Source organism: Anser anser, assembly GCF_964211835.1.
Source record: "Anser anser genome assembly, chromosome: 14".
NCBI lineage: Eukaryota > Metazoa > Chordata > Aves > Anseriformes > Anatidae > Anser > Anser anser.
The window spans coordinates 18,574,588-18,588,984 of NC_139735.1; the positions used below are offsets into that span (position 1 = coordinate 18,574,588).

General features: G+C 39.7%; 1 protein-coding gene across 3 annotated transcripts in view; it reads right to left on the reverse strand.

Annotated features, from left to right (window-relative positions):
• Window positions 1–5,372, reverse strand: part of GABRA1 (gamma-aminobutyric acid type A receptor subunit alpha1) — a 41,943-nt gene extending 36,571 nt beyond the window's left edge. Inside the window, exons 1-2 of one of the 3 annotated variants that reach the window (XM_083799092.1) lie at window positions 5,181–5,372; window positions 1,659–1,746 (exon numbers count right to left, since the gene is read on the reverse strand). In XM_083799092.1, the coding sequence (XP_083655218.1) occupies window positions 1,659–1,732 (74 nt within the window). In that variant the 5' untranslated portion in view covers window positions 1,733–1,746; window positions 5,181–5,372. Of the gene's footprint in view, window positions 1–1,658; window positions 1,747–3,761; window positions 3,853–3,937; window positions 4,305–5,180 lie in introns of those variants that run through there. The other 2 variants (XM_083799091.1, XM_083799093.1) reach the window with 2 other exon arrangements.
• Window positions 5,373–14,397: the final 9,025 nt, after the last annotated feature.

Consider the following 14,397-nt stretch of genomic DNA (forward strand, 5'->3'; position numbering starts at 1 on the left):
AAGAATCTGAACATTTGTATACGTATAAAGTATACTGTAACTCCACAGGGACTGTGATTTTTCAGTCAAAACAGTCATGTTAAAATATTCCTAATGCCATTTTGTTTTTTTGTGTGCTTGTTTTGTGGTGTTTTTTTGTTTTGTTTTGTTTTCATGAAAAGAAAGAATATGGAAAGACTGTGTTTTCCTGCATCACAGACACTTTATCTAATTTGATGATTTTTTTTCTTAAAGAATTAACAGTGATCCAGAAGAAAAAGCAAGTAATGTTACTATGACAAAATGGCTTTAAAACAGATAAATTTAATGTAAATTGTGTACATTTTGAGGAAAAATTGACTGTATATGATTGTGTTCATATTAAACCATAGTGTAATAAAACACTGTGCACTATCTCCATCTACAGGTCATTATAATAGTGACACACCATAGCATTTTTAAATACTAGTCAAATGCATTTAAATTCTCATATTAAGAATGGACTTGCATACATTACAGATATAATACATATATAGGTACACATACAGATACAGCTAAACAGTTTCACAAAATTCTCTAGGTAGGCCAAATGAAATACTTCGTGAATACTTCAAATCTCACCTTTCTTAATATATTACCAGGATAAATGTATTTCTTATAAAATGTTATGTTTATTCCAGATGACAATTGTTGCATGAATCACCTGCTTTTATTTTTTTTTTCCTCTCCCCAAGAGAAAACACTTGTGCAGATGAACCTTCGCCCCTTTGCCCACACCACTCTATTTAAATACTTCAGGGTAGCCAGAACGTAAGTTTATCTAGAGCCACTAATGTATAAGAAGACACTATGGACATCAAGGCCAAATACATCCTTTAGGTATCACTACTGACAATACAAAACTGATAGTGCTTTTTGGTCATTACGTATCTTTATTGGCGGGACATTAATATTTTTAAAATCCATAAATATGTTTGTGAGCCTTCTTGAATCCCTTTACTGAATTTTGAATTGAATAGAGTACTTCAAGTATACTCTGAACTGCTTTGTAGTCTTTAGTTAATCTATTAGTTGCTAGGTAAGTTGTCATACAATTACGAATGATAGTCACTTTTAGATTGTGACTTCAACATATATTTCATAGAGATTCAGTACAGCATTGTCTTTCAAATGCATCAACTGCTTGGGTGTTTGAGCTTTGAAATTGTTCCTTATTCAAGCAGTCCCCCTTCCCCAGGAAGGTCTGCTTTGGCTTTGCAAGAATAGGTACTAAGTCAGGTCACAGTCCTGACCCAATCAAAAAATGAAGTTTTTCCTTGCTTGTAGGGATAATAAAGTTAATATGTAGCACTTAAATTTAATTTTTAAAAGAAATAAAAAACAGCTAAATTACATTTTTTTCTTCTAAAGAAACTTTTACTTCTGAGCAGTCATTCCATAAGAGTATAAAGAATTGCCTAGGTGTTTTAAAGGTAGTTCAATTTGAAAAAAAAAAATGTTATGCAAACAAATTGCAGTTTTCTTTCAATCTTCTCTTAGATTTAGCTGGGATTTGAACAGGGATTAACTTTCCCCAATACACTGAGTAGTAGTACAGCCCTTGAAATATTTGCTTTATGCTGTTGTATTAAATGCAAGGTTCCTAAAATATGTAGGTGCATTAAAAAGTATCTCCTCACCTTCTTTCAGTCAGTGCATTCAGGAGGAGGCTCCAGGCCCAGAGGCAGTCACAAAGCACCAATATTCTCTTCATGGTGGACTCTGAAACTGGAAGGAAAATAATCATCAATGACTCCTGCATTAAAACAGGTACTGTGGAAAAAGAACATCCAATTTACGCAACTTTTACAGAATAATTTGATGTCAGACAATGACCTCACAATACTGTATCTCATTCAGTATAAGGGAGCATGGCCTTGGCTGTTTTGTTTACTTTCTGCTTTTGGACATGGAAGCCTTGGGTGGGATTTATTTTGTGGTAAAGAAGCATTCTTGTCAGCATTATTCTTGAACTTAAACAAAAACAATTACAAGTTAAAGCTGCTGTCCCCAAAGTCTGTGAGAGTTCTTACTCAGTTTCTCCCAGTGTTGCAAAAGCGACAAGGCAGATCCCTAATGTTTCCAGAGAACAAGTGTAATTGTTTCTTGTTTGACTTGAACCAGCCTGAGTCCTTCCACAGCTCTTGGAAGGTGTCAGCATGTGGCTGTGTGACTGAGGAGAGCGGTGCTTCCCTCTCAGCCACTTCTTCGCTTTGGTATGATGGAAGCAACTTTCTTCTACAGGTAATACCACTCCGCCTTCCCTGAAATATTTGTGTCAGAGAAGGAGTACAATCACCAGATTCTGACTGTAATCTGCTGCTAGGTATGCACACTAACATTTTTGTCAGGCTAAAGGGCAGAGTTCATAAAGAAACCATGTGCTGACAGCCTACACACCATCTCCTAAGTCTCTACCAGTCTCTGATGGCTGCAGGGAAGTGTTTTTGCATTAGCAGCCTTTTCCTCCTCTCCAAACGTTTCCTGTTCTCTCCCCAGAGTGAGTTACTCTCAGCTTACCTTTGAGTAGAAAGTAATAAAACCCAGAACGTTTCTTTTGCTTTCCAACAAATCATAAAATACAAAGTTAGCTGATATTTGTGGGTTTGGCGTTCCAGATTCAACTGATTGCCCAGGAGATGCTGCAGGTCTCTTTACATATCTATACTGTGTGCAGGAATCCAGATGATTTTTAGCATTCATTACACTAAATAAACAAAATTTGAAGCCTGTATTTTCCCCCCGATAGTGAACTGGAGTTTTCCAAGTGCCTGAGAATATGAAGCACTGTTCATGGAAATGTTTTGTATCTTTAAATAAAGCTACCCCAATTCACTGCACGCTCTCAGGGACAATTTAAATCAATAAAATATCATTACAAAGCTGCATGTAAGCAGTGAGATATAATTAATGCGTTTACAGACAAATGATCGTCAGATAAGCATTGAGTGGGGCTAAGCTAACCTAACTGGGTGGGAAGGAGGTAGATGTGGCAGGAAAGCAGGAATAAAGATTTTCAGGGACGAGACTGCATCTCAACTTGCGCTGCGATCAGCCCCTTACAGAGAGAGGCAACATCTGTGGCTTCAAAATTTGCCTTCTCCGAGTCCTGCTAACTTCTGCCTTTGCAAAAGCCTTCTTGGGATAAGGAATGGAAAGTGAATTATTTTGAACTATCTTGATCTGTTGAGCTCCGCGTGCGCTCCCCTCCAAGCCCCCCAACACCAGCCCCTGCTTCAATGAACCCATAAAGGCACTGAAAATCCCGGAGAAGGAAAGTTTCTTGCAGCTGGAAAAAACAAACGTTAAAGACTTGCACGGAGCGTTAGACAGCAGCAGCCCCTGCCCCCGGCCTCCCCAAGCCCGCAACGCCTGTGCAACCAGCGCTGGTTTTCCCCTTCAAAATGGGAGAAAGCCACGCGTCTGGGAGAATTCCAGCAGCGCCCACTGGAAGGAAGAAAAAAAAAAAAAAAAAAGGAAAAAGGAGCAAAAAAAAAAAAAAAAGGAAAAGGAAAAGAAAAAAGGAAAAAGAAAGAAAGAAAAAAGAATAGGCATTTTGATGCATTGTGACCCCCGGTGAGAGATTTGCACAGTTCTGAGGTGCAAATCGCGACTTGTTTTCCTCCCGGCATTTCAACTTTGTATTTCCCCCTCACCCTGAGCAAGCCACCCCTCCCACCGCCTCCCTCGGAGAGAGAAAAAAAAAAAAAAAAAGGCAAAAAAAAGCCCCCAACCCCATAAACCTTTTCCAAGGGGAGCGGTGCAAATCCGTCCACGCTCAAAGGTAAAGAACCCCAAATAAATTTAACCGCCCATCGATCGCTGCGGCTTTTCCAGCCGGAGGGAGGGAGGGAGGGAGGGAGGGAGAGAGGGAGAGGGGGGGAGAGGCAAAAAAACAAACGCCAGCGGCCGCCGGTACCTGCGGAGAGCGGGCGGAGGAGCCGCGCCTGGCCGCGGAGCCCGCAGCAGCAGCCGGGGGCGCGCTCGGGGGTGCGCGGGGGCGCGCTCGAGTGCAGCCGCCCTTGCCAGGAGCCCCGCGGGTCCGCTGCCCGGCTCTGCCGGGGGTCCCCGCCCGCCCGCCCGCCCGCGGAGGATGCGCGGCTCTGGCCCCGCCGCTCACTCCGCCTCGGCCATCGCCGGCGTCGCCGCTGCTCCGCTCCTCCGGGCTTTTAGCAGCCAAATCTCCCTTGCCGATATTCCGGCCGCCGCTCTCTACAACAAAAGCTTTCTCTTTAGCAAGACAGTAGTAATACGTCCCAGGGTAAACCGGATGTGAAATAGGCTGTGACTTCATGCCAGAGAGATTTTATTTTAGAAAGGAAGGTGGTACCAAGCTCTCATCTAGAGACCAATCCGCCCATTTTTTATATGCAGCACAATTTAACTTCCAGTGCTCTCGCCCTAATCCCTTTCTCTCTGGCTGCAGCCTCAAATCCTTCTCCAATCTGCAGCATTATTATTATTGGGGGGGAAGCCGCACGGCTGAGCGGGGGGGGCTGGACTGGGAACCTTTTGACACCTGCAGTTTACAAAATACTATTTTAAGGGCCGTGCATTACAAAAATACAAGCGGCTCGCGTTAGCGTTCAACCTTTGATCAAACATTTAATCGCGGCACAAAGATGAATGAAGGCTAGCTGGAAACGTAGAAGATGCAGCACTACGCGTGTGCGCCTATAGACCGCATATGCCTACCGAGCCGGGCCGGTAGCCTATGCATGTAGCCAGATGGGGCCAGGGATGCTTTGCAATCCTAATTAACCACAGGTAACCTGCGTTTGGGGCCAGACCCCAAGAAAACCGGCTCCGGGACCTGCTGCCCCCCCCCGGCGCTGTCGCACGCCCTTTGCCGGTGGGTGCCGCGTTTGCAGGGAGCGGCCCCAAGGCTGTGCCCTGCGTGTCCCGCCTCGACCCCCGGTGTCCCCCGGGGACGCCCCCCGCAGCCCCTCGGGGCGCTGCAGCCGGGACAGCTCTCCCCGGCTCCCGCTTCTGTCCGGGCCACGCGTGGGCTCGGAGGAGCAGGGCCGGGCTGGGACCCCCCCGGGACCCTGCCGGCCTCCGGGAGCAAAGCAGGAGCGCTGGGAGGGCGCCGCTACTCGTGCGGAGAAGCGAGGAGAAAGTTGGGTGCAGCCGCCCCGCGAGCGCGCCGCGCAGCCGCTCACCTGCGGGCACCGGGGCTCGGGCTCTAGGCACCTCTCATTGCTCCCAGCCTTCTGCTGAAGTGGCAGGCGCTGCGAAGTGCCGGGAGCGCAGCATGGTCAGCTGCCTCAGCTCCGCTCGGAGTAAAGATAATACCAACTTCTCGCTATCTGTTACTTATAAGGCACCGCCAGCATCCATGGGGGGAGAAAAATCCTCGTATCACATGCACCTACTGGATCTCAAATACTGCTTACTTTCCCTCTTCCCCTCCTGTTGCCATCACCGATAGAGTTTCTGCTCCTTCCTATGATGCTGCTCCAAGGGATGCAAAATCCACATATTTTGCCAGAGATAACTTGAGTTGGTATCCTATGTCACACTTAACCTATCTATTGCAAGCTTTACCCAGGTTTTTAAATCAAATATCGCACAGTCTACACATCCTCACAGAACACATGATTTGTTTGTCTTTGTAACAGCATGAGAAGGATTTGATTTAATCCTACAAACCAATGACATTCATAGCTAAGGCTGGCAATAACTTCCAAGGTGGCAGTCATTTTGGATGAATGCCTGACTTATAACAGGCTAAACACTGCAATGATTTCCCTAAGCACAAGGAAAGCAGATTTTATTTTTTTTTAAATCAAAGTCCCTTAGTGCACCAAGTCCTGACAGTTCTTATGATCAGCATTAAATAGCCACAGGTTATTTCAAAGAGATCTGCAATGGACTTTTTACTTTGTTTCCTGGCATCTCCAATGTAGTTCATCTTAGTTTGCTTCAAGGTTGTTAGCAGTGCACAGAAAAGTAGGGAACAGGAAAACCTAGTGACTTCCCAAGGGAATTTTAAGTAATGAGTTTTCAAATCACGAACATGCAGACTGTCTCTCAGTGGCTAGAGGTGTTTTCCAAATATGCAATGTTTTCACATTCTTTGCTAATATATTTACTATGCTTTTATTCTTGTCGTGAAATGTCAGAGTTTTGCTTAAGCAACAAGTATGCTGAGGTCCTTACCGGAGTTTACAAAAACAGTGCAAGGCTTTTTGTTAAAGTACATGGAAGTTGTGTACTGTAAAACCGCTCAGATTCCTTGCCCTGTCAATAGAGAGTTAATTACATTATCTACAATTACCTTGTGTGTGTATACACACATAATCTCTTTTAGTCTCAACGAACAGTGTGTTCGCAAAAATAAATACATTTTCAACGTAGCTCCAGTATTTCACTTTCCCCTTCATTTCGTATGAACAAATAAATTTTATGCATATTTGCTGTATTTATGTGTCTGTAAACAGAGAGACAGACAGACAGATGGAGTAAAGAGTGAATGATTCAATGGCAGAGGTTCATGCACCTCTGTGCCATAAAGAGCAAATGGGTAGCTGGAATAGCTTCAGAGCCAAAGAGTCATAACCTCGCATCCCACATTTGCCCCTCTTGAATTATTTTAATTGGTATATAAACAATGGCAACTGTTTTTATTTTAGAAAAGTATCAAGGGTTACACAGGATGGTCTTTGCCTCCACGGACATGAGTGCTGCATGCCAAAGGATGACATGTTTTTCAGAGTTCTCCCTGGGTGAAAATATTGACCTAAAATTGGAAGTGGCTCATTCTGTCTCTAATTCTCATCTGCTCAGAAAGTAGGACAAAACTATTTTTCCTCCATGGCTGAGATTCCTGTCCATCAGTGCTCACATGTAACCCAGATTTTCTCTTTTCTTTTCAAGGGCTGTTATCACAGTTATCATGTCATTCCATAGTAAACGCTAAAAATATTTGGATGTAATCAAACAAATAGGCTGTTTTGTTATGGATTGTGGTAACAAAATAACCAGCTTTTACAGGAAAAAAGCACAGAAGAAAATGCCTAGTCTTTTAAAGACAAATATAATTTGTTGTTAGCAACAGGAATTCTCTTTCAAAGAACAAGTGCTAAGGGAAAGACACATGTCGCACGATGCTTATTTTCTTTCCCTGTTCTACCCAAACACCAATAAGGGTAATGCATTTATCAAGACCAAGACTGTTAGGGATTCACTACAGATCTGTTGGTAACTCAATATAAGCTAATGTGCATCTCAGTGGAAAGTGTTATAGTCACATTTGGAAAAGAAGAGATCAAGAAGATTATTTTTTTCCAAGCCAGCTTTATGATTCCAGAAAGTTTTCAAAAAGATGCTATGATGTTACAAGATAGTAAAGAGCTAAATCCTTTAAAAACAGTGTTATTAAAGCTAAACAGTCAGCCCAAACTAACTTGGCACGACTTCTACATGCAGTGCTCTGAGCCCTAAAGCTAGTGTAAGTGATTACTAGAAATAAAGTTAAACCGATTGAATCCTATTGTGGCAAAATAATTAAATTAAATTAAATTAAAATTGGCATAGAAAAAGATTTTTATAGTAGTGAAAAAGTTTAAAGTATTTAACTCCTAATTTACCACTATTTTTTGCTTTTGAATTTCTAGTAAACTCTTTTTAAAATCTGGCCTATTGGTTGAGTGTCTGCATCTTCTCTCTTTATAGGTGTACATAACACCTATACAGAGGATTTATACAGGTCACCAGGGCAGGATTTTTTTTTTCAACATTTTGTTTTTCATATTGTTCTTTTGTGTGCTAAATATACATATGTTTTGTTTTAGTTTAGGAGTCTATATAAAACAACTGACATTCTACAATGGACACAATGTGTCCTGAATAGCCAAGGGATTTGAATAAAGCAAATGAAACTCAGAGATTTACTGGCACACAGCAGATCAGATGAGGAATTAAAACAGAAAGCCCATCTGCTCCAGAGCTTTGAACTCTGTTATTTACAAGTCTTGCTTGTGTGATTAAACAGAAATATTTTGTTAAATATATGATTTGAATTTGATTTGTAATTTAATGTGCTTCAGAAATATATCAAAGAATAGCTATTGCCCCTTCAGTAGACATAATAAAAGTGCTCTTTAACTTTATTTTTTCCTTTATTTTACAGCCACGGTAAAGAAAGCAGGACATATCATTGTCAACTCATGTTTTTACAAAAGGCACATGATGAGCTCAAACAGAAGTTCACTCTCATTACGCCTCTTTTAGTTCACAGTAGGGTTCTATCCAGTGCCTCTTTCCTCTTCAAAAGATGAGTAGAAAGAGAAGGACTTCCAGGGAAATACAAATGAGAATCTTTACAAAACCAAGTTGCACTATTTTCAAAGAGTCAATCTGAGATACAATGCCCATTAAAGAAATATGAGCTTTCTAGATCTGTGTTGAAAATTGAAAGTGGCATGTCTTTGAACCCATTATCTATTAAAAATGGAATAAAGATGTAAAATATCTGATGCCCGGAAACTTGGAGATGATGATTTTTAAAGTCTCCAAATGTGATGTTTCAAACGGAAAACCTTACTTTCTCAGAATTTCTAATCCACAGAAACAGCAATTTCTTATGCCTTCCCTTGCTGTTGCCAAACATCAACCTGGAAAGCCAGAAATGAAGGATTCTTTCCTAGTTAATAGGAATTCTTGCCTGATGTCAGAAATGAAGAATGAGATAATCTTCTGTTTTCTAAAAACAAAGAAACAAAGCAAACAAAGAAAATCCACTGCAGAATTAACAAAAACCACCACAAACAACAAAGGTTAAAATTGGGAGCTTGTAGGTATTACAAGAGCTTGGTAAATCCAGTGGTGATCACTGATGAGATCTTTTTCAGGAAGCTTTTCTTGCAACAGCTGGATTTATCTGTATTGGCATACAAACACCATATGTGTTTATTCCCTGTTCTCTAACTCACTGCTTCTGATGAGGTAAAGTATTTACTGTATATCTACAACTTCCTGGTGCTTTCATAGAACTGTTAGTGTAAATTTAGCAAACCTATTACATCTAGAAACCTCTTCCACAGAGTATAGAGTGTGCTCTTGTCAATCTACTGTTCAAATATACTTCAGAAGTGAGTGATTTTCTGGCTCATTGGCCTTCCAGCTCAACATTTGGAAGGAAATGTTTGTTTGAGACTCAAATCTTTGAATTATGACTGACAATTTGGTGTACTAAATGACAGTTCATATTCCTAAACAACAGTTCATATTCCTACGGACTAATGAGCTACCCTGTAATTTTGTAATTACTTAAGAAACAAAATCAATCCATAATGATGATTTCTCCTAAAATCAGATCAGGTAAAATCTATGTAAACAGAAGAACTAGACAGTTCTAGAACCTTCAAAGTTCCTGAAAATTGAAACTTTTTTTTTCCTTTTAAGAATTTATATAGCAATAGAACATTCAGTCCATTAATAGGCCCTTGTTACTTACTACTTGCAGGGAAAGAAAATCAGTGAACATGAAAAGAAGATAAACATTTCCAGAGATTAGAAACGGTAAAATACATTTTTTAAATGAAGAAAAACCTACAGCAGAGAAAAACACAGTTCACCGTTTTCCTAGTATATATATTTGCCTTTGATTGAACTAAAAGATGCAGTGTCAGAATATCTCAGCCTGAATTCAGATAGATGCTTAAAATGCGTTTAAATCCATCCCTATTCAGCCAAACACTTAAAAATCCAGGTAATGCCAATAGGCCATAAGTATTCTTAAACGAGTTTAAGATACAGAGATGAATTTTGCTGCTTTGGAAACCAAATACCCTTCTGACTTCTTTGGTGACCTTGGATACATTTAATTTCTTGGTGCTTTTGTCTAAAATGGGAACACTGCAACCTGTGAAGTTCAATTAGCCAAAATTCCTGTAGATTTCGGTGGGATTTTTTCCAGTGAGTGTAGTCCTACGCTGAAGCTTTCCTGCAAATACTGTTTAGGAACTGTGGAAAAGTTTGAGAAGCAAATGTAATGCACACTTGTAATGTAATGTAACTTGTAATGCTTGTCAGGTGCTGGCTCCCACTGCTGTAGAAGCACACCGTGTTTGATTCACCTGTCCTCTATTATACACCTTTTCCCACTTAAAGACGGTGGCCAGGAGGCTCTTCTGATGACTTTGCCTTTCAGCTGGATACACGATATGCTTCCTGCCTGCTGATGTTGCTGCACAGAGATATGCTTGCCCAGTTGCAGTATACAGGCAAAGGACTCTTGCATACGCTGTCTTGATCTTGAGTTGGAAGCCTGCTGTAGAAAAAAATGGGAATATACTGGGACAATCATTAACAAAGTGGTGGTGTTGTAATGGTACAATTTTATGTACAGCTTTTGTGCTTGTCTGTTCTAAGGTCCTTATCCAAATGGTCCTAACACAGCTCTTTTGTATTTTCCTTACATTTTAAAATTACTCATGTTTGGTTTGATATCTGTTGAGAATTACACTGACAATATCCTAAAAACTGCTGTGCTGGGATGATTGAAGGCCCAGGTAGTGGCATCCATTTACAGGCAGTCTAAGAGCAGGGTGAGTTGCATGCAAGCTCTTTTCTGGCCTTAGGCTCCTGGTTTCTATGCAATAGGCTTCTAAGGTGGGATTTTTCTGATTTATTCTTGGTTTCTTAGTGCTTGTTCATTTGCTTTTACTGTTGTAGATTAGAACCTGGTTTATATGTTTTGATTTTCTTTGCAGAGCTCTCCAGTCTTAGGCAGAGCTGAAGTTTTGATGTGAGTGGTGCTGCTTGATGAACTTAATTTTTTCCTTAATTGTTGTAACATTTCCTGTTTTACATAATTCATTCATTGAAATATCCCTCCCAATTGCTATATCTATATGCCAGTCTTTGCTGTATGAAATCTGCATTTACAGTAGGCTTTGTGGTTATATTGGGAAACTATTGTTTTCATTCAAAAAGAGCTGAAATAATTTCTGGGCTATAGAAGCAAAAAAAAACAAACAAAAAAACTATTTTTGTTTTACATACACTCTCAGTGAATGTAGATGTTAGAATTGAAACTGTGTTGTTGTAATCAAAATCTGTGCTTTACCTCACTAAGGGAAAGCTGTAACAATATCATTTCTGAAGGCCTTTGATAATCCATAATGATCCAAATGCTATTTTAGAATGAAACCAGTAACTTTAAAGTTGAATAGCATAAACAACTTTGTAGATGTCTGGATTGGGTGCCCAGCACACAAACTGGCACAGCTGTGCTCGGTTCAGCTGGGTTGTTGCAGCAGCTGTGGATCTGGTCCCTGCCTACTACCTTGTTTAAACAAATGAAGCAATTACTATAAACATCTAGGTTCGCTCTGGTAATATGTGAAAAGTCAGCTATTTAATATGAGGCTGTTTTTAACTTTCATAGTATTTACTTGCTTCTTTCATAAAAATGTTAATGTTTACCTAATCATTTTGGTGTGCACTCTTACCTCGTTGGAGGTTTTGTGTACTAATATTAATTTCTCTTTGCTTTAGAGTTCAGCCAGTATCTCTTTAGTCAGTGGTGGTTCTTTAAAAAGAAGCATCAGAGTAATTTTTCCTACTGCTGCAAATCAAGAGAAAATCTACTGAGGTTAGAACGTTGTCCAGGGTAGCAGTCACTGGTGTGAGTTAGAGGGAAACATCCCTTTTTTCCCCTTTCTTGAGTCAATTCTGCTGTGAGGAAACGGTCTCTGTATTTTTAAGAGTAATTCAGAGCCTGGTTTTGGAACCACCTTCTCAGTTACCACTGTGTACCCTTACTGAAGGGAACGAGAGTGCACAATATTAGCAGGGTCAGGCTGTTAATTGTTAATACTTAACAGTAAGTATTAACAGTATTAATACTTAACAATAAGTATTATTGTTAACAATATTTCACAGGCTGCCAAGAAAGTTGTCTGACTTTCTCTTTTCATGGTAAGGTAGTGAGTAAAGGAGTCAGCTGTTCTTTTTGAAAGTAAAACTCTGTTTTTCAGGTCACTGAAGGTAGAGTTCATCTAACACCTCTTCAGCCATGACTAATTAGATTCATAAGGTTTTTTCTAGACACCATTTGTAATCAGAGAGGTACGATGACTCAGTTTACTCTTTTAAGAGATTGTTGGAATGGAATGAATCATTTTTCATAGGGTTGTTTTACTTTCTAGTGGCTATAGAGTAATCCAAGAAGCGTAACTCCTAATAACCAACTAGAAATTAGACATTTATTCGATCAGATGCTATCTGAACAGGAGTAAACATAAAATATCTTGTTTAGTTATAATTTATCCAAGGATAGACGTAGTGGATTCAAAAATGGCTTTTAAAACTTTCTCTTGAAGTCACTTAAAGATTTTCTGTTGGCCTCAGTAGTTGGTCAGTTTCAATACAAGTGATATCATATAGAAGAGTGCTTATTGCTTAGTCTCTTAAGGCATTTGGTACAAGAGTAAGAGGTCTGCTTTCCATTTATTTGGATACAGTTTTCTGTACGTAAAAATACTTAAAGTGTGGCATATAAGCATATAGTATGCGCATAATTATATACAAAGTATGGAATTGTCTAAACCCATTGAAATGCTATGGCTTCTGTCTTTCCCTTTTAATAAAATGGGCAATCAAGGTCCTATAGTGAATTGCTAGACAATACTAATAAATATTTAGTTAAAACTTAGTTACAGAAACGTAATGGAGGGTTCTAAAGTCAGGTCTATAGAATATTGTTGCTGTTCTGTAACAGGTCTAGACTTTTTCCACAATTTGTTATTTGTATCTGATTGATTGAGAGTTCAAGGTACAATAAAGAAAAATATGTAGCACCACAATATTTTGATAGTAAGCCAGGTACAATGCTGTGACTCTGTTTTGGTTCTTTCTTTGGTGGGGATTGGTGAACATTGGTGTATGAGAACTTGCCAACGGTGAAAAGATTTTCTGCATTGTGAATTATAGATGCAGTGTTATTTACAAACATACATAATTTAAGCAAAAATTTGAGAAGCCTAAATGTTCAAGTGGATTAAGTCTCTATCATAAAGCAATTGGCATGTGATGTACTTGTCCTAGTAGTGTGCAGCAAGATGTTTAATTACTTCTTAGCAGTGTCATGAACTTCTCTCATCTGTCAGGGATGGCAATAGCCCTATGACTGCAAAGCTGCTGGTACTTCTTGATAACACAATTTTGCTCCAGTAGCTCAGTTTTGATTTGCTCCAGTAGCTAAAATGTTTCAGAGTTTCTCTTATAAAACAAAGCATGGAGTGAAGGCTCTCTGTAGACAATGATCCAAACTAAGCAGGTGGGACAGCAGTCCACCACGTGGCTGCAAACAGAACTGCTAAGTGAACAAAGTGGTTACGGGAACCTCCTAAAGCTAGATCCTTGGCAAGTAGTGATTAAAACCGGCTCATCCTTGGTCTCCTACCACTCCCTGTAGAGAAGTAAAATGGAAAGAAAAAGTAAAGAAAGTAACATAAAGTTAATAAGTTCACTAGAACAAAATATCTGCTGTACAAAACTGCAGATTTTTGTCTTTTAGAAGAATTAGCCAAAGGTGCTTATAGAAATAATTCTGTATATAACTTACTATACTTTTTTTCACCACTTTTTTTCAAAGAGCAAAATATGCATGCTTCCCCACCCTCCAGTTCTCTAACAGTCTTTCTTGTTTCAGTTGTTTTCTTGTCCTTTGAATTAAGTTATATAGATGAAATAATAATTGGTCATGTAAGCCACTCGTATTTTTCCCAGGTTGGAAAATGCATGTTCATTCAGCATTGCTACTTCTACCATGTAATACTGAAACTTTTCCCTGAATATTTTGCTTTATACACAGGAGTTCAGATTTTCCCATTAAAGCTTGAAGGTCTTTATTTTGTTGATACCATAGCAAGTATGCCTATTTTAGGAATTGTCTGTGTCTTTTTCCCCGCATAAATCAGCGTGGCTGTGTAGAATAGTTAGTATTGTCTGCATCATCAGATCTGCTCACTGTCCTAAGCATTAAACGTACAGAATGTTCAATAGGGTCCTAATATCACTTATTTTTTTTCCCTTTCCTGCTGTATATTTAGATTATAGGGGAAAAATAAGGTTAATCAGGTGAAGTTACTGAGCAAGTGCTGTCAAGCAGTTGAAGCAAGACTCCTTTCTAATTCATTGCATCTTGATTGTAAAAGTGGTTTTGTTGTTTTAAGAACTGAGACTACTTGGATAACTTCTTAAACTAGCTAAGTCGAATGCTCAGAACTGGTGGCTCATCCTCTTTAGCAAGTCAAGGAATTAATGATCATGTAGCCCATCCGGTGCTTTACTCCCACTTTCTATCTGAAACAGACCTTTCAGTTTACCTTGTCAGAGTAGGACAAAAGGTCCTTCTGTAGAATCAGT